This window comes from Cervus canadensis, chromosome 24, assembly GCF_019320065.1.
Source record: "Cervus canadensis isolate Bull #8, Minnesota chromosome 24, ASM1932006v1, whole genome shotgun sequence".
Lineage (NCBI taxonomy): Eukaryota > Metazoa > Chordata > Mammalia > Artiodactyla > Cervidae > Cervus > Cervus canadensis.
In genome coordinates, this window is record NC_057409.1 from 36579759 (window position 1) to 36605450 (window position 25692).

The 25692-nt window shown below is 40.2% G+C and overlaps 1 protein-coding gene across 15 annotated transcripts in view; it reads right to left on the reverse strand.

Annotated features, from left to right (window-relative positions):
- The window catches only part of UNC80 (unc-80 homolog, NALCN channel complex subunit), a 222378-nt gene that overhangs the window by 71793 nt on the left and 124893 nt on the right, over nt 1-25692 (reverse strand). For 13 of the 15 annotated variants that reach the window (XM_043445612.1, XM_043445611.1, XM_043445615.1 and 10 more), the window contains 7 exons: nt 17333-17533; nt 9109-9216; nt 7600-7738; nt 5032-5213; nt 4281-4412; nt 1597-1783; nt 541-672 (listed from right to left, as the gene is read on the reverse strand). In XM_043445612.1, coding sequence (XP_043301547.1) covers nt 541-672; nt 1597-1783; nt 4281-4412; nt 5032-5213; nt 7600-7738; nt 9109-9216; nt 17333-17533 — 1081 coding nt within the window. The remainder of the gene's footprint in view (nt 1-540; nt 673-1596; nt 1784-4280; nt 4413-5031; nt 5214-7599; nt 7739-9108; nt 9217-17332; nt 17534-25692) is intronic. The other 2 variants (XM_043445610.1, XM_043445618.1) reach the window with 1 other exon arrangement.

The window sequence follows — 25692 nt, forward strand, 5'->3', positions numbered from 1 at the left end:
AGAGAGGCATAGTTTATAAATTCTTGGACCTGAAGAGCATCACGCTTCTCCTCTGGAGTCAGGTTTCATTACAGGAGTGGCATGAGCTTTGCTCTTTGATTATTGTTATTCCAGAACAGCATCCTAAAACATCCCGCTGACTCTTTAGTTGCACACTGATATCACCGGGTAAATTTTAAAAACACTGAGGTGGTGAGTCCACCCTTAGAGATTCTGATTTGATCTTGGGTGTTACCTGGACATTTTAAAAAAGCTCCCTGGTTGACTGCAATGTGTAGTCAGGGTTGAAAACTGCCTAGAATAATGTTTTACTAAACCCTCAGCAATATGATTACATTAATATAATCAAAATAGAACCAACTTATCAAGGACATTTGTTGCATTAAATCAACAATTTTTTTTTTTTTTAGAATACCACTCAATCTATCTTTTCAGAACTTCAAATCAGGAAGCAAGTTATTTAATGAAAACAGTGTAATGAAGTCATGAAATGGTTTCAAACACATAAGGAATAAAGGACACATTTGTAAGAGGACACACCTTCAGCACTGACGGCTGAACGCACTGACCAGACTGATCCTCGGCGGAAGGAGTAATTCCTGTGGGAAGTGCTGGAGGTACAGGACGGACTCACAGACAGTCGACGAGAGGCCAGATTGGTGACTTCTTCTACTGGCAAAGAAAACAGGGAACGTGAACTTTGGTTTTGTAACAACAGTTATCATCACAACTACATCGAAGTGTATATAGCTCTCAGAACGTAAGGCTTTAAATGATTTAGAGTGTACTTAGGAAAGGAAAAAACGCAGAAAGAGTGACAGAAAACTCCTCCCCAAAATTTCACAAAAGCAGGGTGGAAAATCACTGAATTTAGAATGGTTCATAAATTATTTTCTTTACAATTTTTTGTCTTTACTTATTTTCTTCCATTTTTATTGATATATGTATGTGTGTTAGTCACTCAGTCATGCCTGACTGTGACCCCGTGGACTGTAGCCTGCTGGGATCCCCTGTTCATGGGCCTTTCTAGGCAAGAATACTGAAGTGGGTTGCCGTTTCCTTTTCCATTATTGATGTGTATTCACACACACACACACACAGAGATATATTTTGGCCATGCAGCTCATGGGATCTTATTTCCCTGACCAGAGATCAAACCCACACCCCCTGTGTTAGAAGTGCAGTCTTAACCACTAGACAACCCGAGAAGTCCCCATAAATCATTTTCTGACAAACTGCCAGTACTTGTGAAGGTTGAAAGCAGCTAATGGACTGACCCCATTTTTAATGATGAAAGACTGAATATATTTTAGCACACACTCTGGGTTCAGCTGTTGCCTGAATCATAGTCACTGCTTGATCCATTATCATATTAGTTCATTCAATGTGGCTAATGTCCTTTTCCATAAACGGGCCAGCTCTAAACATTTAGAAAAAGACAAATTTTCTCTTTCTTTAGATAGTGTCAGGAGGCAAGTGAGACAGAGAGGGCGCTTATCACCTCAAGTCACATGAAATTGTCAGTGTTTATTTTAAAGCACGTCCTTTCCCTTTTCTGAGACCCAGCCCTCCAAGAAGTCCAGTGTGTAGAGGCACCTTCTTCCTCTGGCTCTGAGTTGGGCGTGCAGGTGGGCTCGTAGCAAGCCTCCTGGGTGATAGGGATGGCAGTGATGAGGCTGGCTTCTCGACCAAGACGCTTCTTCTCTTCCTCCTGTTGCAAGTTCTTTAAGATGTGTTCTGCCCTTTGATGGGAGCGGGACACAGCCCGGGCTGAAAAGGATTTCTATGGAGACATGAAGGCAAGTTTGTTTACTAGCAACTCTTCTGCATGGTCACAGACAAGAGTGGTCTACTGAATGACTCAGATGTGGTACTTTGTTCTCAGGAAATGTTTAGGGCATCGTGATCTAGTTTCATGTTGTTTATTTGTTTCTTTTTCTACCAAGTTTCCAGGCTGTGTATAACTAAGCTATTCTTTTTCATTCAGTCTGAATAATTCTTCAAAGATGTTTGTAATTTCTAGAAACAGTCTTTTTTTTTCACTTTTAGGATAAAAAAGATCAATGATTCACTCTAAACACTGACATCAAAGAAACATTTTTAATACTTTCTTACCAAAATTTCTTGAACTGATTTTAAATGAAGGATATTTATTTTGTAAGGCTAATAAAAGAGAAAGTCAGAACCACGGGAAGGAGGAGGAAAGAGATCTATGAGTTGGTAGTGTTACTAAGGTTGAATGTAAAATCTGACTCTGTTTACCAGCAGCAAAAGCATAATAGATAAGGAACAATAAAGGAGACAAGATTCACTCTGCAAAGTGACCATTCTGTTTGTCTTAATCATGATGCTTATGCTGAGACAAATTCCAAGACCTCTAGGGATAAAGCCATTGGTGTCAGAACAGGGAAGTGATCACTGACATTCTCCACTACCAGTTTGATGTCTATGTACAGTGGCAATTCTACATGCCTTTGTTGGCCCGCGGTCTGTAGGATTTAAGAGACAGACAAGGGGTACTGGTCACTCTTCTGAAGGACTATAGTCATTAAAACTCCCTTTATGCAACGTCTTAACATAAGACGAAAAGTTTCCTATAATGAATGACATAACAGCAATTAAGGGCATTGATGGGCCACATGGCAATCCATTTTCAGAGTCAGGGGTCAAGCTGGTTGATTATAATAAAACAAAGCGAGAATTGTGGAATAAGGAAAAGAGAACTAAATATAGAATCAGAGGACTTCGCTTGAAATTCACTGTGAACTTGGGAGAGAGGATGGACTTGACTCTAACATTTCCATCGCATGTATGGGAGAAAAACTAAAGATCTTTATATCAGTGGTATACCAGATCTTTATACCACTTTATTCCAGTGGTTCAGATGCTGGAATTACTACATATATGAGGAAGAACCAAGTGTGCCTTTATCTTGGCACAAAATCATGAGATATGAAGGTAGTGTATGCAGAAGAATTAAAATAAAAATATTCTTATGGGTAAAGAATTCAAATAAACAGCTCTCCAAAGAAAACTACAAAAGGCTAGAAAATATATGTGACATGCAAAAATATTCAACACCACTTCATATATTCAACAAACTTCTTAATGACGTGTGAATAAAAAAGCTAATAACTTTGTTTTTTTGCTGTTCAACGTGGCATTAAAAGATAACACTAGTTAATTTGAATAAGGAAGATGCTTTCCCATTCTGTTGTATGAGAGTAAAATGGTACAATTGTCCCGGGAATATTTTGTGAGATCTATCAAAAATCTTTAATATTCACATATTGATTGCCCTAAATCTCATGGGAAACTATGCAAGGAAATAATCATGAATTTGTGTATAGAGATATGTTCTTTATTTCTTGCTTTACTTTCCAAAATTTTCTACATTACTCTCGAAATTTAGAAAAATGCTATGTAACACGTGAAAAAGGCATATTTTGAAGATTTATTTTTTCAAAGGGCACATATTCTTGGTTCTTGCTTATAAATAGACTATGTTCTAAAGTTAGCTCTTTATTAATTACATTACATAGAGCAGTGATAAATTAGAATAGGGTGCACCTGAGGTCTCTGAGTGATGTTTGTGATGATGATACTGAAGATCAACAAGGTAAAAACCAGACTAAGGCCCAAATAAGGAAAATAAGAGCAGCCAACTCAGTTCTTTTTCTTATTCGGCCAGGGTCAATATCGTTCACTTTTGGATAGCGTGCTATGCCGTATCAGTCGCTCAGTCATGTCCGACTTTTTGCAATCCCATGGACAATAGCCCACCAGGCTCGTCTGTCTATGGAGATTCTCCAGGCAAGAATATTGAGGTGGGTTGCCATGCCCTTCTCCAGAGGATCTTCCCAACCCAGGGATCGAACCCAGATCTCCAGCATTGCAAGCAGATTCTTTACCATCTGAGCCACCGGGGAAGCACCTTGGATAGTGTATACAGGTTAAATAAATTGTTCTGTAATAAAGAGCAGCAAAAGTGCTACCTTGGGCTAAGAAACCAGTGCCTAATGGTTTTAGTAGCTTTATAAGGCAGCTGCTGCTTTGAATTATAGAACAAACTGTCTTAGCTTGCAGGTCTGCAAATGTTCACCCCAGAAGTTAGTTCCCTCTGTTCTATTTCAGAAGAACTAAAGAACTTTTGTGGCTGTTCTTCTGTGTTATTATATTCTGATGACAAGAACACATTGTCTCTCACACTCATTGCTCTTCTCTCTTACAAGTATACCATGGAACCTGAAGATACAAGAAAGGAAGTGTCCATTACTCACAGACTGGTCTTCATTAATGGGGTCCTGGACACTCCCGCTGCACTGAGGGACCCAGGGAGGGTCAAACATCGGGACGGATGGCATTCCGAGCACTGGTGATGGCAGGGTGAAATTTATACTGGGAGGTGGGATCTGTTAGTTGATACCAGAGGAATGAAGTAAGATGGGAAATAAACTAGATTGAGTCTGAAGTAAAATCATGAAATAATCTTACAGAGCACAGGCTGTTACAAAACACATGATGAATGTCTCTGGGCCTCACTTTACTCATTTATAAAATGAAGGGTTTCAACGGTATGATCTCTATTCATGTTAATTACCCCATCCTCCAAAAACATCTGTGTATATATAGTGAAATGTCTGCAAGTTTTATGTGCTTACCTCTGGGGATGGTACTGTGATCTTGAGGTTTATAGAAATTTGATTGTCTTACTTTACCTTTCTGTGTATTTTAATCTTTTTAAAGAACAAGAATTCATTCGTATTGGAGTTAGGTTTGCTTACAAAACCAGAGAAGGGGGAAAAAGAAGCATCTCTTGGGCCATACACTGTGGATTTGAAGTTGCAGGATTGAACTGAACCTTGGGTTGGCTTTGCTAATCTAATTCTCATGTGAGAAGTGTGTGTGTGTGTGTGTGCGCGCGCGCACGTCATGTTGGACGCACTCAGTCATGTTGGACTCTTTGCAACTCTATGGACTATAGCCCACAGGCTCCTCTGTCCATGGGATTATCCCAGAAGTAGCCCTCACCTTAAAAATCTGCTGGGCTCCCTCTTCCATCCGGGGCCAGACCTGATAGCGAAACCTCCAGAGTGTGTGGAACTTAAGGACGGCGTTCAGTCTCTGCACGGTCTCTGGATGGTGAAACTCTGATGTCAGCATATCGGACACAGCCTCGGGGACTTTCACCGCACACAACAGGAACATGGCCGCTAAAGACAGTCAACAAACCATCAGCTACACATCTTTTAAGTTGTATGATTCCTGGGGGTGAGGGGAAGGAGGAAACTGCTTCTGTCTCTTGAAAATGACTACTGAGCTATACAGCTAGGCCACCAGCAGAAAACCCTGTTTCAGCCACTGGAAACCAGGCACCATCCTTTGTACCACCCACAATCTTCTAACATGTGGTGTGAGGGCAGTGACGGCATGACATTGCTGTAGAAATCTCATTTGAAGCAACGTTTTCCTTGGCTCACAGTGAAAAGTCAATGGCAGAGGAAGCTGATGAAAAAAGGAAATTGCATGCTGAAATATCCTTTTTAGGAAATGTCTAAAGTCATCTCAGAGTAACCCTAGGATGGTACATAAAAATGTCCATTAAAGTTACATTAGTTATAGTAACAATAAAATTCAAAAGGTAGACTCAGTTAGAAACGTCTACCCTTCCAAGAGGTAGAATAAATTGAGAAACCAACAGAGAATTTATGAAACATAATATCATTGTTGTTTTTTAATTTGGGGAGAGCCAAATACTAGGAAGAGAAAGGTCATTCCATGGTAAGTTACAAAGTCAATGAATAATGAGAAAAAAAAGAGTACTGTCTATGCTATAGAGAAGCCAGTGTCAATTATAAAAATATTATTTAAAATTTCCCTTGTACTCAAAACCACAATGAGGTACCATTACACGCCAGTCAGGATGGCTGCTATCCAAAAGTCTACAAGCAATAAATGCTGGAGAGGGTGTGGAGAAAAGGGAACCCTCTTACACTGTTGGTGGGAATGCAAACTAGTACAGCCGCTATGGAGAACAGTGTGGAGATTTCTTAAAAAACTGGAAATAGAACTGCCATATGACCCAGCAATCCCACTTCTGGGCATACACACTGAGGAAACCAGATCTGAAAGAGACACGTGCACCCCAATGTTCATCGCAGCACTGTTTATAATAGCCAGGACATGGAAGCAACCTAGATGCCCATCAGCAGATGAATGGATAAGGAAGCTGTGGTACATATACACCATGGAATATTACTCAGCCATTAAAAAGAATTCATTTGAACCAGTCCTAATGAGATGGATGAAGCTGGAGCCCATTATACAGAGTGAAGTAAGCCAGAAAGATAAAGAACATTACAGCATACTAACACATATATATGGAATTTAGAAAGGTGATAACGATAACCCTATATGCAAAACAGAAAAAGAGACACAGAAATACAGAACAGACTTTTGAACTCTGTGGGAGAATGTGAGGGTGGGATATTTCAAAAGAACAGCATGTATACTATCTATGGTGAAACAGATCACCAGCCCAGGTGGGATGCATGAGACAAGTGCTCCGGCCTGGTGCACTGGGAAGACCCAGAGGAATCGGGTGGAGAGGGAGGTGGGAGAGGGGATCGGGATTGGGAATACATGTAAATCCATGGCTGATTCATATCAATGTATGACAAAACCCACTGGAAAAAAAAAAATTTTCCCTTGTACTTTCCCCCACAACCTCAAGGCATGTTCAGCCAACTCTTAGGATAACTGGGGCTGAGTCACAGCTCTGAAACTGATCTTGGCCAAGTCCCTTAACGTCTTAGCCTGTGTTTCTCTATTGGTAAAACATAACTACTGATGATGCTGCTGATATAGCTGCCTCCAAATGTCTTGTTAGAATAAAATAAAATAATATATGAAAAAGTGCTTTGTGACATCAAAAGTACTATATATGCATAGTTTATAGAAGGTTTCCTAGGAAATTTAAAAATTGCCACCTCTGAGAAAGGGGACTGGGAGTCATGGAATGGAGGGTGACAGTTTTAAATTTCATACTTTTACATTATTTGAATTTTTACTATGTATTTTTCAATTAAAGTAACCATACAAAACTAAAGGAATATGCACAAAAAGTACAAAATGATGAAGAATCCAGATTTTTGCCTCTACCATTTACTAGCTACATGGCTTTGGACACATCACTTAAATTTTAGATATTTGTTTCAATATTGTAATTTGAACACGGAACATGACTTACCTAAGATTTAATAAAATTAATGATGGTAGTTCATGGTCAATCTGGGAAATCACAACATACACAAAAGAATCTTTTGTGAAATATAGTGAAGATGTAGGTTCTGGGGGAAATCACTGTAATTTTTAACATCCTGGGAGAGACTTGCTGCCTTTGTGCAGACTACACAGGGACGTGAAAAGTGTATACGGACAGCCTAGGCCTGTTTCCCTTTAGCGCACAGCTCTGCCTAGAGGTCCAGCCACTGCTATCCATGTGACCTCAGTGTGAAGGTGGGATGAATGCGCCTCGCTCGTGTTGAGACGCTGGGATGAATGGCAGCAGGACCAGGGTCGTGGGAGGCCTGGCTTTACCTGCTGCCCCCGCCATATGCTCATCCATGCTGAGCAGGAGCTCCCAGGCAGCCGGCTGGATGTCTCCATACATCTCCTCTGTCAGAATTGGTGCGGCCTTGATCAGTAGAGATAATGGAGCAGGCGACAGGCTCATCACCTGCAAAAAAGATGGAAATGATGTCTTAAAACTGTCGAAGACACTGGTTGTTGTCCTCCTCTTGAAAGTTAAGGGTCACTTCTCTATCCACTTTCCTTAAATGACCTTAAAATACTTTTTAAAGTGGGAACATATCTGGCATGATGTATAGTAAGTAAGCTTTATACCCTAGTAGTTGATGTATAATTGTCCCAAATTATATTATTTTACAACACTTTCACCACAAAAGTAATTTGTAACCACCTAGGGAATAAACTGTAGAATAAGTACAGCTCTCTGAGAAAAAAGGATTTCAGTCAGTAAATCTTTGTGTTAAAAGTCCTGGTGGACCTTCACAGCATCTTATTTTCCTTCCTATTAGGAATGATTTCCACTGAAAACTGTGAGCAGCCTCTAATTTACAAAGGAGTTCCATTCAGAAAGTTAGTTTTCTAAGCCGGTGAACTTGGATGGTATTTTTCTTTCAAAATATTATACAGTGTGGTTATTAGTCCAGGTTAGCCCACAAAATACTATTTAATCCATTATTTTAAATAATTGAGGTAAAAAATGTCAGTTTGGGGCAAGCCTGTCTTTAGCCATCATTTAAAACACTTTCTAGAAAAACATGAAATTTTTTTCTCTCTTCCCCTGGAAAATGTATTATGATATAGAGTTTAGGTTGTAATAACAATATAACTTTGTGAAGCCCTGGATAAGTAGGTAAGTGTACTATCTCTTTCAATTCACACAATGATCCTTTCTCAGGGTCCAGTGTTAAAATCCCCGTTTTAGAGATCAAGCAACTAAAACTAAGAGAAATTAACCTAACTTGCCCAAGGTCCCAGAGCCAGAGCAGTAGGTATAGGATATGAACCCAGATTGTCTCATTCCAAGACCTGTGAGCATCACTACCACACACTGGTGGGAAGCTGGCTCCCCTGGAGTGGAAAGAGGCCTGGTTCTAGCCAAGCTTTCTTGTCTTTATGGAAGTTGGCTGTCCGGCAAGAAGGGATTTTTTTCTTGCACACTTGGTAGCACTCTTTCTCACCAAATTAGAGGGGGCTGTTATGCCAACACTGTGCCAATTGGCATTGTATATCCCACACTTTCATTGTCGTTCAGCTGCTTAGTTGTGTCCCCCTCTTTGCAACCCCATGGACCGCAGCACACCAGGCTTCCCTGTCCTTCACTATCTCCTGGAGTTTGCTCAAACTCATGTCCATGGAGCCAATGATGTCATCCAACCATCTCGTCTTCTGTTGCTCCCTTCTCCTCCTCCCCTCAATCTTTCCCAGCATCAGGGTCTTTTCCAAACATTAGTAATAAGGCTATCTGAAGTTCCCTCCCTGTTCCTGCTTCATGAATGTTTTCAAACCATGTATTAATACCTGCAGTCTAATGTATTTCAGCATTCCAGAGTCCTTCTTCCCCTCCAGGCTGGCATCTGAAACTCTCTTCTTCAGAGAAGGTGTCCTCAGGCATGATTTATCTGAGCACTGCAAAGCACATGAGATAGATGGCAGAGTGTTGTGCCCTCTCAAAAACCAGCAATGCTGTTTTTCCCCCAATTCTCCAGGTAACCACTTCTAATGCAACAGATGATTTAAGGCTTTTTCATGGGTCTGCACTTTCTGAAAGTGATAAAAGCAGTTAAGTTTGTTGTGAAGAGGGCACTTAGAGATGTTTAGCAACAAACTCCTCTTTTACCACTGAGGAGAACAGGATCCAGAGAGGTGGAGTAGCTTGCTGTGCTAAATCATTTCAGTAGTGTCCAACTCTGTGCAACCCTATGAACTGTAGCCTGCCAGGCTCCTCTGTCCATGGGATTCTCCAGGCAAGAATATTAGAGTGGATTGCCATTCCCTTCTCCCGGATCTTCCCGATCCAGGGATCAAACCGGTGTGTCTTATGTCTAATCTGCACTGGCAGGTGGGTTCTTTACCACTATTGCCACCTGGGAAGCCCATAGAGTAGCTTTGACCAAACTGCAAAGCTGGTTATTAGCAGAATAAGGAAAGGACAGGCTCTCCCGACTTCCATTTCAAGGCTAACTATTTTTCCACCAAGCTGTTAAAAGCACAAATCTTTTAAAATATCATCAGTTAAAATCCACTTTCTCTAATAGTCCCTCTAAAGGGTTGGATGCTACAAGTCAATCAATTGGAAGAGAAAATATTTCACAGGGAAGTGTTAGGAAGTGAAAGGTAAACGACCCATCAAGGAAATATGAGTTCATAATCATCTATCATCCAGGTAAAGTGTTTTTTTTTTTTTAAATCATATTTGTCTATATGAGACAGCAGCTCTTCTTTCAAACCATCCCCTCCACCAGGGTAAAACAGCCCTGACTCATTAGCATTCACAGAGGAGACAGTTTCTTCCCCTGACTCTCTACATGGCGAGGAATGGAGTGGACAGAGCAGCTGGGAGGATGGTCACTGATGCTGGCAGGCCCTTGTGTATTTATCCTGAGTCCTGATGTCTCCTATTTTTGCACTCCAGGCTGTGCAAAAAGGGAATCCATCCCTTTGCACAGTATAAGGGCTCATTTGTTTTTCCAGTGCCATGTCAATGAAACACTCTCTCCCTCAATGCCAAGGGAAAAAAAAAATGAACTCCTTAAGAATTTTTGAACAGAGCTTCACAGTGTTACAGATGGAAATATTTTGAAAGAAAAAGCAAAGCTGAAACTACATGCATGTTCCAAGAAAGTCTTTCAAAACTGACAAAAAGACCCAAGACAATGCATCTATTATATGACTGGTAAGGAATGAACTTTTAAATGAATCTACTTGGAAACAAATGAACCAGAGTTCTTGCTGTGTTTTCTGAAGATTAAAAAAATACTGGAGGCATATACTTGGGAACACATATCATTTGGGGAGAGAAATTCTGCATTGCTTTTTTTCCCCTTGTGAAAGTAAAAGCAATATATAATATAAATATTTTGCCTATTTTATATAATTTTAAAGCTATTCTAAAGTCATACATGGCAGTCATTTTCCATATAAATGTAGCAGTATATCTGATTTGCTTTTTGAAAAGTCAAGGTATTTAAAAAGCAGCAACTTTCTGCTTTTATTCTATCTATAAAAAACGCATGCAAATTGCAGAATACCTGGAAAATGCAGAAAAACTATGAAGAAAGAAACCAAAATCTCCATAACACCCAACTCCGGGATGGTCATTGTTTGATTTCTTTCAGACTTTTGTCCCCCTACACAGCAAAGCTGTGATGACGCTATGTATGTGGCACACAGTTTTGGTTTTTAACTTTTTATTTTGTATTGGGGTACAGTCGATTAACAATGTTGTGATAGTTTCAAGGAAACAGTGAACAGCCATACATACACATATATCCATTCTCTTCCAAACTCCCCTCCCATCCAGAATGAGTGGCACACAGTTTTAGACATTTGATTTAATTATGATATTATGATGATGATTTCCCCAGGTCATTACAGTTATTTTAAAATATGGTTTTTGAATTTTTAGAGTATTTTATTGCTTTCTCCTTTGGCTGGACATTTTGTCCTTTCAGGGTTACTTCTGAATAATACTTTTGATTAATTTATGGGAATTTTAACCAGAATTTTCTTTCTGATAAAGAAAAATACTCAGAAGAAAAAGGACAAACATTTATGTCTCTCACACTCTGGGAAATGTAGACTTCTGTTTAATTCTGTCTGCTGGGGACAGAGGGTATAAGTCAAGCTTCTCAGGTATCAAATATGTGTATCTCAGCATGCATGCTTAAGCACAGTATGCTCTGCCAGCTTCAAGATAATTAGGATGTTTGTTATAGTGGAAAGGGAAGGGAATTGGAAAGGCTTTTACACAAGGGTGATGGGCTAATAACTCTCCTTGAGTGACCTGTTTGGGCCTAAAAGATAGATATTAAAGATGGGTACATATGTGAGGGGCATTTCAGTATATTACGTGAGGTTCCTGAAGTCCTACACTGGTGTGACTCTGACTCAGACTAACAAAGTTATCATCAGTTGCTTTTTGATTTGTTAACTTGTTGTAGGAGACTAGTTTTGAAGGCATCTATTGCTTATTAGTAGGGGCTTCCCAGGTGGCTCATTGTTAAACAATCTGCCTGAAATGCAGGAGATGCAGGTTCGATTCCTGGGGCAGGAAGATCCCCTGGAGTAGGAAATGGTAACCCACTCCAGTATTCTTGCCTGGAAAATCCCATGGACAGAGGAGCCTGGCGGGCTACAATCCATGGAGTCAGAGTCAGACATGACTTAGTGAGTAAATAACAACAAACAAACATCCTTTTATTTGCATAATGCATGATAAGTCACTTCAGTTGTGTCCAACTCTGTGTGACCCTATTGACCATAGCCTGACAGGCTCCTCTGTCCATAGGATTCTCCAGGCAAATACTGGAGTGGGTTACCATTTCCTTCTCCAACCTTTTATTTACCTCTCCTTTTAAACTGAAAGGAAAAAAAAATGTTTTATCCACTCCCATTTCCATTAGCAAGTACTAATTGAACATGTACTCTATTTAGAACATAGCATTAGACAAGGTACAGACATATAGGAAAAATCAAAGAATTCTTTGGTGAATTTACCTTTTGGTGAAAGTGATTTATAACAAGGTTAGAAATGCACTAACCAGGCTAATGGAATGTACAGTGAGGCTCTGAGCACTGAAATGAAGATTAGCATATTGATCAGAGTTAGATGGGTTACAAAATGTACTAGCCGCCACAAATATATTCTTCCATAAAAACCGATTAAAAAGAAAATAGGAATGAAATACCAATTACTCTAAGTCTTGATTTTAATCAGAACCACTGCTTTTAGTCTTGATTTATGGCCTATTCTGTTTTCATCTGGCCTCTGGAAATGTGCATATTGTTCATTTATGTGACAGATTCAGAACAGGCAAATGGAAACATCACGAGAAAATGAAAAGAAAAAGCTTGAACAAGAGGCTGGCATTTTGGAAATATAATGTTTATCTCTGAAGACTCAATACATCTTTTCAGCTCTCCACTGGCATGACTAATTTAAATGCGTTAAGGTTAGGGAACATTTACCCTTGTTTTCTTTCCCTTTCCCTTTCAGAAATGTGGGGTTTCCCTCATGGCTCAGATGGTAAAGAATCTGCCTGCAATGGGGGTTTGATCCCTGGGTTGGGAAGATCCTCTGGAGGAGGGAACGGCTGCCCACTCTAGTATTCTGGCCTGGAGAACAGGCTACAGTCCGTGGGGTTGCAGAGAGTCGGACATGACTGAGCGACTTTCACTTACACTCACACTTCAGAAATGTGAGCAATCTGTAAGGGTGGTAACATTTTCTGCTGCTTCAGGCTGCTTTGTCCTGCATGGGCCAGAATCGGAGGGCACACACGAAACATGCTAGAACCCTAAAGCCCACTCACTCACTCAATATTATTGTCCCTCTGCTATAGGGAGGTTCTCTGTTAGGTATTACACAGGATACAAAATGTGTAAGACTGCCTCAGTTCTCGAGAAGTTCTATAATTAAGTGGCAGAAGAGAAATAGGGATGGAAGTAGCCCCACTTTGTAGGCAGAGGGATCGTAGAAGCTCTCAGTGCTTTATCACAGGATAAAGACTAAAATCCTTCCCACAGCCTCAGAGGACAAGGGCACAGACGACCGCAGTACATAACGAGGCTGCAGAAGCAAGCAGAGCGCAGACCAGATTGAACCTCGCCGTCAGCCTTGGTGCTCCTTCTTCTCTCTGGTTGGAGAATTCTGTATTCAGTTAACATCTAGGCATCCTTCAGCCAAAACTCATCTGTGACTTTATTGGAGATACTGCCTTATCTCCCCCGATAAGTTCAAAGCCTCGTTCATAAGATCTCAGCACAGAGTTCTCCCCTTTATTGTGCTTATTGCTGCTGCAATTTTACACCAACTTAGGGATGCTGAGTTGATTAATTTCTGTCTCTCAGCTAGACTGTGTGCATCTTACAAGGACAGTGCCATATCTCTGTGGCCATTATTATACCCAGCACACAGCATGGACTCAATATGGTCCAGAAAGTCTTTAAAATTTGTCGAATAGACACACGGATGAGTGGGTGAATTAATGAATGAATCACTGAATGAATAATATGAAAAGCAGAATAAAACACCATTATAGTTTAGAGGAAGAAGGGAACAAAAAAATGAAATTAATCATCCACCTACAGTATGTCCTGTGGTGAACACTAGGGAGATCAGAAAAGGTTTCGAGGAGGAGGTGGCTCTTGAGTTGGATCTTGAAGGATGTTTGGGTTCAGCCACGTATAGATTACAGGTGAAGATATGACTGGAGCAAAGGTATGGAAGTAAGAAATCTCAGCATGTACATGGTGAACAATGAACATTAATTTAGTTTGGTGTATTTTTATAATTTTCAACATATTTTACAGGCTTTTTTACATAGGTAAGGGAGTTTTTATGGGAAGGATAACTTATCTAAATAAGCTTTCTTTGGATGCAGTATCATTTATGTTTGAGATACATACATGTACAAATATATATATATATATATGTATATAAATAGGTATGTAGACACATACATTTCAAACAGAAATGACATGTCCATATATATGTATACATGTACAAAAATATATGCATATATGTATTTTTCTTTTTATGTCATCATTTAGCAGTTTATGTAATTTTCCCACCTGATCTTCCCTTCCCTTCAGTTCAGTCACCCAGTCGTGTCTGACTCTTTGCAACCCCATGAACCCCAGCATGCCAGGCCTCCCTGTCCATCACCAACTCCTGGAGTCCACCCAAACCCATGTCCACTGAGTCAGTGATGCCATTTAACCATCTCATCCTTTGTCATCCCCTTCTCCTCCTGCCCTCAATCTTTCCCAGCATCAGGGTCTTTTCAAATGAGTCAGCTCTTCACATCAGGTGGTCAAGTATTGGAGTTTCAGCTTCAACATCAGTCCTTCCAATGAATACCCAGGACTGAGCTCCTTTAGGATGGACTGGTTGGATCTTCTTGCAGTCCAAGGGACTCTCAAGAGTCTTCTCCAACACCACAGTTCAAAAGCATCAATTCTTCTGTGTTCAGCTTTCTTTATGGTCCAACTCTCACATCCATACATGACCACTAGAAAAACCATAGCCTTGACTAGATGAACCTTTGTTGACAAAGTAATGTCTCTGCTTTTTAATATGCTGTCTAGGTTGATCATAACTTTCCTTCCAAGGAGTAAGCATTTTTTAATTTCATGGCTGCTATCACCATCTGCAGTGACTTTGGAGCCCGGAAAAATAAAGTCAGCCACTGTTTCCACTCTTTCCCCATCTGTTTGCCATGAAGTGATGGGACTGGATCTTCCCTTAGAATCTGTGTTTTCTGAATACCATGAGATGTAAGAGAGTTTAGTTGAAAAAGCCCTGATTTTGATAATCCATGTTCCTAACGTAAAGGCTAGCTGAATATATTCTAGATATTGAGGACAATGGGATTGTGGACAATCCCATCTTTTTAAACTTCAATGTTTTCATCTGTAAAATGGGGTAAAGAGTATCTACTGAACAAGATTTGTAAGAATTGAAAAGTACATTGTCAATGATGTATACTTTGTCATATATATGTTTCAGAAAAAACACTAAAAGGTCATATCCCAGAAGGGAAATTAGCACATGTATGAGATGTATAAGATATACATTGTTTTCTCTAGGAGCTCTTATATTAGTCAAAGTCACTTCCTTGTACTTTCATAATTTAAAAAGAGTTGGACTATAAAGAAAGCTGAGTACAGAAGAATTGATGTTTTTGAACTGTGTGTTGGAGAAGACTTCTTGAAAGTCCCTTGGACTGCAAGGAGATCCAGCCAGTCTGTCCTAAAGGAGATCAGTCCTGGGTGTTCATTGGAAGGACTGATGTTGAAGCTGAAACTCCAATACTTTGGCCACCAGATGCGAAGAGCTGACTCATTTGAAAAGACCCTATGCTGGGAAAAACTGAGGGCAGGAAGAGAAGGGGACAACAGAGGATGAGATGGTTGGATGGCGTCACCGACTCGATGGACATGGGTTTGGGTGGACCCCAGGAGTTGGTGATAGATAGGAAGGCCTGATGTGCTGCGGTTCATGGGGTTGCAAAGAGTCAGACACAACTGAGTGACTGAACTGAACTGAAAGCATTATAAATTGCTATACAACTCAAGTGTGCATTTTTGTTATTGCTTATATTCTCTAGTTTGATTTGCATCTTATTGCCATCCTTCCACCCTACCAAACTTGGCTCACAAACTCTTTAGTAGAAAGATCCTCTGCTCCTACTTACTTATTTTTTGTTTCTCCAAGAATATCTGGCCTCATATTGTGCCAACAGCAGGTGCCCAATGAATGCTCACTGAGATGAATAGGTATTACATAAAAATCTTTTGGCAAAACCACTTGCAAGAAGCAGCTGCAGATGCGGCCGGCAGCACGCAGTGGCCATCATGCCTTCTCGGGGGCAGGTGGGTAACTCAGGGCTTCCCTGGCAGGAACATGGCAACCCTGGTTACTGTCTTCATCTTCAGCCAGCTCAGCTGTCTAATTGTCAGGAAAGTACTGAGTACTGGAAAGCTGAATACTGAGAAAATGTCAGGAAAGTACTGAGTACAGGAAAGCTGAATACTGAGAAAATGTCATCATTTCTCGAAGATGTTTCCTTTAGTCTGATTTGAGTCTATTATTTGTCAGTGAAAAGTTGGGCCATTTATTACTTATTTCTTAAGGTAAAACTGTATCAGTTTCCTGCTACTGCTATAAAAAATGACCACAATCTTCTTGGCAAAAAATAGCACAGATTTATGATTTTAACAGTTTTCTAAGTCAGAAGTTGAAAATGGATCGGCAGGGCTGTGTTCCTTCTGGGGCACTCATTCACTGCCTTGTCCTCTCCAGCTCCCGGAGGCTGCCTAGGCTCATACCCTGCATCGCTCTGCCTTCTGCTTCTATTGTCACAACTCCATCTCTATGTTTGGCCCACTTGGATAATTCAGGATAATCTCCTATTATATGATTCTTGACTTATTCACCTAGGCGAGATCCCATTTGCCAGGTGAGGTAGCATATTCATGGGTTCCAAGGATTAGAATTCAGACATCTTTAGGGGGACATTATTCTGACTACCACAGCAACTCATCAAAAATGCCCCTTTGAGTTTATATTTATTTGTAGAAATAAGACAAAACCCACAGAAAGAGTCTATATTTGCTCATGGACATGAAGACAAAGCACTTGTCTTTTCTGCACCCCTCTTCTAAAGTGAAAGTTTTAGTTGCTCAGTTGCGTGCGACTGCGATGCCATGAACTGCAGCTCACCAGGCTCCTCTGTCCATGGAATTCTCCAGGCAGGAATACTGGAGTGGGTTGCCATTCCCTTCTCCAGGAGATCTTCTCAATCCAGGGACTGAACCAGGTCTCCTGCATTGCAGGCAGATTCTTTACCCGCTGAGCCCCCAAGGAAGCTACCCATTGTCTATCTTTGATCGAAACCCACATAGACCTGTAGCCTGGTTTATACCACTGCAGTGGGCTGAAATTTGCATTTACAGAGAAAAGATTGTTAGGACATTGTTTTCCCTATCATTGGTACATATCACGTGATCATTCACTCACCTCTTTCTGCTTCTTGCCCCGGAGAGCCACGTTGCTGATGCTGCTGCTCTCCCGGAGGGAGTCCACAGTGTCTCCGTAGAGCAGCTTAATGGCCCTGACCAGCCGGGCGCAGGAGCGGCTGTGGTGCAGGTAGCAGTGAGGTTGACAGTAGTCGATGTGGCTGCAGATGAAGCTCTGCTGGTTGCACAGCAAGATCATGACCTGCAACACAGGCGTGACTGAGGCTCAACCAGGGTACAGGCCAACCCTGAGCAACGATGTGGGGCAGAACATCAAAGTCAGAACGCCAGTTTTCCTTAATGGGTCTTAAGATCACAGTAATTCCATGGGAGAACAATAATTCCCACAAGAGAACAAAGACTTACAAGCCTTTATGTACTTGACTTCTTTTGCTCCCCGGATTCACACTTGAGAGAAAGCTCTTTTTGAAACAATAAAAGGTTAAGTGATCTTCAAAAACTTGGGACTGTGTGATTCCCAGATATTTTCAAATGAAGATTCCAAACTTATATTATTTTTTTCAGCTCTGATGTAGAAGGAGCCAGTAGAAGAGCAGAAAATGATGAAAAGTTCCATCCCAAAGGATTTGGCTGGCCTTTGACAGCTCTGGGATGTCTTTAACTCCAGCCCACCTACATGGAACTTGAAAACATTTCTGTATCTTCCACCCTGGCCTCTAACCTTCAACTGGGCCTGAACCTACTGTAGAACTTTGTTTCCTCTCTCTACAAACAATTTATTTTCAGCTTTGGGTTATTCTAGCTCTTCACTTATGGCTTGATCTGGCTCAAATTCTCATATCTCCTAGACTTCCCAAATAGGATTCCAGAAAAGAACTTAGTTGATTTAAAGGATAGGGTTATTTTAAGAAAAGGAATGAAGGTTCTAGGGTTTAAAACTTCTTAAGTTGCTTTCCTAAAAAGGCAGTAGCATTCCTAGAGCTGCAAGTTTAGTCAAATCTGCATAGGGTAATCTTTTGAATGATTCTATCCTTCATGAAACTAGTTCCGACCCCAACACCTAACCTGTGAGGTGCCATATTGGATGGAGAACATAAAGTAAGTCTACATGAATAAGACCAATCAGACCTACTAGGCAAGGATGCCATGCATATCCTTGGAAGAAGAGGTCTGCTTACCATGAGACAAAGGTAAACAACGGTAACAACGCACTCCTGTCAAACTCATCTAACAATATCTCACACTCTTCAAAGTTTAAAAACTACAGGTTTTGTGTGAACAGAATATCCAGATCTCTCTCAAGATTCATTGAAGATGCTCAATATTTCTGTTTATACTGATATGAGGCAGGGCACAAATAACTGTAAGGTTGCCCTTGTTATTCTTGAACCTGGCCAAAACCTGGTTCTTTGACTAATAAAACTGACAAACTTCTAGCAAGACTGATCAAAAAAAGAGAAAGGAAAGATATAACCTATCAATATCAGAACAGTAAAGGCATGTCACTGTAGATCCCACAGAATTTAAGATGATCTTAAGAGACTATATAAACATCTATTTGCTAATAAATGTGAATATTTGGATAAAATAAACACATTTCCAGGGAAAAAAATCCATTTTCTTAAACAGATCCCAGAAGAAATAGAAATCTGAATGATTTTAATCATATGACATGAATTAAATATGTAATTAAAAACTTTCCTACAAAGAAATTTTTAGGTCTAGAAGATTCACCAGTGATTTTGAAAAAATATCTCTGGTCTTTAACACAAACACTTCTAGAGGGCTAATATGGTACAGAAAACTAAAATGCATTATTGAATAAAACTGGAGGAGGGAGGAGCTAAGATGGCGGAGGAATAGGACAGGGAGACCACTTTCTCCCCTACAAATTCATCAAAAGAACATTTGAACGCTGAGCAAACTTCACAAAACAACTTCTGACCACTAGCAGAGGGCATCAGGCGCCTAGAAAAGCAGCCCATCATCTTCGAAAGGAGGTAGGACAAAATATAAAAGATAAAAAGAGAGATAAAAGAGCTAGGGACGGAGACCCATCCCAGGAAGGGAGTTGTAATAGAGAAAGTTTCCAAACACCAGGAAACCCTCGCACTGGTGGGTCTGGGGGAAGTTTTCGAATCTTGGAGGGCAACCTAACTGGGAGGAAAAATAAATAAAACCCACAGATTACATGCCTAAAAGCAACTCCCAGCAGAAAAGTACCCCAGACGCCCGCATCCGCCACCAGCAAGTGGGGGTGGAATGTAGAGGAATGGGTGGCATTGCTTAGGGTAAGGACTGGGCCCAAATGCCCTGAGGGCAATCGGAGGGAGCTAACCTGAGACAGCAACTTAAACTGTGGGATAGCAAGAGAGAGAGGAAATTAACCAGCCCGAACACACTGCCAGCCGTTTGCAGAACAAAGGGACTGAGCAATTCCAGAGAAGAGCTAGCTGGCGGCGGACTGGCCCATCCCCCGCCTGAGGCAGGAGGCACTGGGGAGGAGAAAGGGGTAAACTCAGCCCCAGAGAGGGCATCCCCTACCAAACTGCAAACAGGCCTCCAGTTTCTAACCAAAGACTTCCTGAGATTCTGGATGGTCGACAACCACCGGCAGGGTCGTGGCTACAGGCCAGCTCCACAGAACAGACACAAGGCGCACCTGACTGGCATGCGAGGAAACTGAGGCAGGGACCGAGGAGGGGAGAAGGCACACCGCACCCGGGGAGAGTGCGCCCGTCAAGCTCCTGGCTGCCTGAGCGGCTCGGGCGGGGAAGGCACAAAACGCAGGCCCAACCGAGTCCGCGCTTTTGTGGAATACCCGAACTGGAACCGCACGCCACGCAGGGCCCGCTCCATATAGAGCAGCCAGGAGCCTGAGCAGTGTAGACGGGGAAAGCACACACCCGTGAGCGGGGCAAACCCAGTGTGGCCGGAATACTGTGAGTGCTACCCACGCAGGCCAGCGATATCTGTCTGCAGCGCCCCTCCCTCCCCGCAGCACAACTGAACCAGCGAACCTAAACAAGAGACCACCTCCGCCCGCCTGTGTCAGGGCGGAAATTAGACACTGAAGATACCAGCAAACAGAAGCCAAATAAACAAAGGGAATGGCTTCAGAAGTGACCCCTGCAACAGATTAAAATCCCTGTAGGTAACACTGACTACACCGGAAGGGGCCTATAGATATAGAGAAGTGTAAGCTGGAACAAGGAACTATCTGAAACTGAACCGAACCCACACTGACCGCAACAGCTCCAGAGAAATTCCTAGATATATTTTTACTTTTTTTTTTTTAATTAAAAAAATTTTTTTCTTTTCTTTTTTTTATTTTTTCTCTTTTATTTTCTTTTAAAATTCCCTATTACTCCCCCATTACTCCTTAACTTTCATTTTCATTTTCATATATTTTTACTATTTTTTTTCATTAGGAAAAAAATTTTTTTTCCTTGTTTCATTTTTTTCTCTTATTTCCTTTTAAAGTCCTCTATTACTCCTCTATTACTCCTTAATTTTCATTTTCATTTCACTATAACCTTGCAAAAAAAAAGGAGAAGCCCTATTTTTAAACTGAACTTCATATATATTTCTAAAATTTTTTGTGTTTTTGTTTTTAATATTGTATTTTTAAGAGTCTAACCTCTACTCTAGATTTTTAATCTTTGTTTTTCAGTATTTGATATCAATTTTGGACATTTAAGAATCCAATATTCAGTACCCATTTTTACTCAGGAGTGTGTTGATTACTCTCTCCCAATCTTGACTCTCCGTCTTCTCCCTCAGAACACCTCTATTTCCTCCCTCCCCCTTCTCTTCCCAATCCAATTCTGTGAATCTCTGTGGGTGTCTGGGCGACAGAGAACACTTTAGGAACAGAGAACTGCGTAGATCTGTCTCTCTCCTCTGAAGTCCCCCTTTTTCTCCTCCTGCTCATCTCTATCTCCCTCCTGCCTCTCCTCTTCTTCATGTAACTCTGTGAACCTCTCTGGGTGTCCCTCATGGTGGAGAATCTTTTCACCATTAACCTAGAAGTTTTATTATCAGTGCTGTATAGTTGGAGAAGTCTTGAGACTACTGGAAGAATAAGACTGAAATCCAGAGGCAGGAGACTTAAGTTCAAAACCTGAGAACACCAGAAAACTCCTGACTACAGGGAACATTAAGTAATAAGAGACCATCCAAAAGCCTCCATACCTACACTGAAACCAACCACCACCCAAGAGCCAATAAGTTCCAGAGCAAGACATAACACGCAAATTCTCCAGCAATGCAGGAACATAGCCCTGAGTGTCAACATACAGGCTGCCCAAAGTCACACCTAACACATAGACCCATCTCAAAACTCATTACTGGACACTCCATTGCACTCCAGAAAGAAGAAATCCAGTTCCACGCACCAGAACACCGACACAAGCTTCCCTAACCAGGAAACCTTGACAAGCTAATCGTCCAACCCCACCCACTGGGTGAAACCTCCACAATAAAAAGGAACCACAGACCACCAAAATACAGAAAACCCACTCCAGACACAGCAATCTAAACAAGATGAAAAGGCAGAGAAATACCCAACAGGTAAAGGAACATGAAAAATGCCCACCAAGTCAAACAAAAGAGGAGGAGATAGGGAATCTACCCGAGAAAGAATTTAGAATAATGATAATAAAAACGATCCAAAATCTTGAAAACAAAATGGAGCTACAGATACATAGCCTGGAGACAAAGATTGAGAAGATGCAATAAATGTTTAATAAGGACCTAGAAGAAATAAAAAAGAGTCAATTAAAAATGAAAAATGCAACAAATGAGATCAAAAACACTCTGGAGGGAACCAAGAGTAGAATAACGGAGACAGAAGATAGGATAAGCGAGGTAAAAGATAAAATGGTGGAAAGAAATGAAGCAGAGAGGAAAAAAGAAAAAAGAATCAAAATAAATGAGGACAACCTCAGAGATCTCTGGGACAATGTGAAATGCCCCAACATTCGAATCACAGGAGTCCCAGAAGAAGAAGACAAAAAGAAAGGCCATGAGAAAATACTCAAGGAGATAATAGCTGAAAACTTCCCTAAAATGGGGAAGGCAATAGCCACCCAAGTCCAAGAAACCCAGAGAGTCCCAAACAGGATAAACCCAAGGCAAAACACCCCAAGATACACATTAATCAAATTAACAAAGATCAAACACAAAGAAGAAATATTAAAAGCAGCAAGGGAGAAACAACAAATAAAACACAAAGGGATTCCCATAAGGATAACAGCTGATCTAGCAATAGAAACTCTTCAGGCCAGAAGGGAATGGCAGGACATACTTAAAGTAATGAAAGAGAATAACCTACAACCTAGATTACTGTACCCAGCAAGGATCTCATTCAGATATGAAGGAGAATTCAAAAGCTTTACAGACAAGCAAAACCTGAGAGAATTCAGCACCACCAAATCAGCTCTTCAACAAATGCTAAAGGATCTTCTCTAGACAGGAAACACAGAAAGGTTGTATAAATGTGAACCCAAAACAACAAAGTAAATGGCAACGGGACCATACCTATCAATAATTACCTTAAATGTAAATGGGTTGAATGCCCCAACCAAAAGACAAAGACTGGCTGAATGGATACAAAAACAAGATCCCTATATATGCTGTCTACAAGAGACCCACCTCAAAACAAGGGACACATACAGACTGAAAGTGAAGGGCTGGAAAAAAATATTTCACACAAATGGAGACCAAAAGAAAGCAGGAGTCGCAATACTCATATCAGATAAAATAGACTTTCAAATAAAGGCTGTGAAAAGAGACAAAGAAGGACACTACATAATGATCAAAGGATCAATCCAAGAAGAAGATATAACAATTATAAATATATATACACCCAACATAGGAACACCACAATATGTAAGGCAAACGCTAACGAGTATGAAAGAGGAAATTAATAGTAACACAATAATAGTGGGAGACTTTAATACCACACTCACAACTATGGATAGATCAACTAAACAGAAAATTAACAAGGAAACACAAACTTTAAATGACACAATGGACCAGCTAGATCTAATTGATATCTATAGGACATTTCACACCAAAACAATCAATTTCACCTTTTTCTCAAGTGCACACGGAACCTTCTCCAGAATAGATCACATCCTGGGCCATAAATCTAGCCTTGGGAAATTCAAAAAAGCTGAAATCATTCCAGTCATCTTTTCTGACCACAGTGCAGTAAGATTAGATCTCAATTACAGGAAAAAAATTATTAAAAATTCAAATATATGGAGGCTAAATAACACACTTCTGAATAATCAACAAATCATAGAAGAAATCAAAAAAGAAATCACAATATGCATAGAAACGAACGAAAATGAAAACACAACAACCCAAAGCCTATGGGACACTGTAAAAGCAGTGCTAAGGGGAAAGTTCATAGCATTACAGGCTTACCTCAAGAAACAAGAAAAAAGTCAAATAAATAACCTAGCTCTACACCTAAAGCAATTAGAGAAGGAAGAAATGAAGAACCCCAGGGTTAGTAGAAGGAAAGAAATCTTAAAACTTAGGGCAGAAATAAATGCAAAAGAAACTAAAGAGACCATAGCAAAAATGAACAAAGCTAAAAGCTGGTTTTTTGAAAAAATAAACAAAATTGACAAACCGTTAGCAAGACTCATTAAGAAACAAAGGGAGAAGAACCAAATTAACAAAATTAAAAATGAAGATGGAGAGATCACAACAGACAACACTTAAATACAAAGGATCATAAGAGACTACTACCAGCAGCTCTATGCCAATAAAATAGACAACTTGGAAGAAATGGACAAATGCTTAGAAAAGTATAACTTTCCAAAACTGAACCAGAAAGAAATAGAAGATCTTAACAGACCCATCACAAGCAAGGAAATCGAAACTGTAATCAGAACTCTTCCAGCAAACAAAAGCCCAGGACCAGATGGCTTCACAGCTGAAATCTACCAAAACTTTAGAGAAGAGCTAACACCTATCTTACTCAAACTCTTCCAGAAAATTGCAGATGAAGGTAAACTTCCAAACTCATTCTGTGAGGCTACCATCCACAAAAAAAGAAAACTACAGGCCAATATCACTGATGAACATAGATGAAAAATCCTTAACAAAATTCTAACAAACAGAATCCAACAACATATTAAAAAAATCATACATCATGACCAAGTGGGCTTTATCCCAGGAATGCAAGGATTCTTTAATATTCACAAATAAATCAATATAATACACCACATTAACAAATTGAAAGATAAAAACCATATGATTATCTCAATAGATGCAGAGAAAGCCTTTGACAAAATTCAACATTCATTTATGATAAAAACTCTCCAGAAAGCATGAATAGAAGGAACATACCTCAACATAATAAAAGCTATATATGACAAACCCACAGCAAGCATTACCCTCAATGGTGAAAAATTGAAAGCATTTCCCCTAAAATCAGGAACAAGACAAGGGTGCCCACTCTCACCACTACTATTCAACATAGTTTTGGAAATTTTGGCCACAGCAATCAGAGCAGAAAAAGAAATAAAAGGAATCCAGATAGGAAAAGAAGTGAAACTCTCTCTGTTTGCAGATGACATGATCCTCTACATAGAAAACCCTAAAGACTCTACCAGAAAATTACTAGAGCTAATCAACGAATATAGTAAAGTTGCAAGATATAAAATTAGCACACAGAAATCCCTTGCATTCCTACACACTAACAATGAGAAAACAGAAAGAGAAATTAAGGAAACAATACCATTCACCATTGCAACAAAAAGAATAAAATACTTAGGAGTATATCTACCTAAAGAAACAAAAGACCTATACATAGAAAACTATAAAACACTGATGAAAGAAATCAAAGAGGACACAAATAGATGGAGAAATATATACTGTGTTCATGGATTGGAAGAATCAATATTGTGAAAATGAGTATACTACCCAAAGCAATCTATAGATTCAATGCAATCCCTATCAAGCTACCAATTGTATTCTTCACAGAACTAGAACAAATAATTTCACAATTTGTATGGAAATACAAAAAACCTCAAATAGCCAAAGCAATCTTGAGAAAGAAGAATGGAACTGGGGAATCAACCTGCCTGACTTCAGGCTCTACTACAAAGCCACAGTCATCAAGACAGTATGGTATTGGCACAAAGACAGAAATATAGATCAATGGAACAAAATAGAAAGCCCAGAGATAAATCCACATGCCTATGGCACCTTATCTTCCACAAAGGAGGCAAGAATATACAATGGAAAAAAGACAACCTCTTTAACAAGTGGTGCTGGGAAAACTGGTCAACCACTTGTAAAAGAATGAAACTAGAACACTTTCTAACACCATACACAAAATAAACTCAAAATGGATTAAAGATCTAAATGTAAGACCAG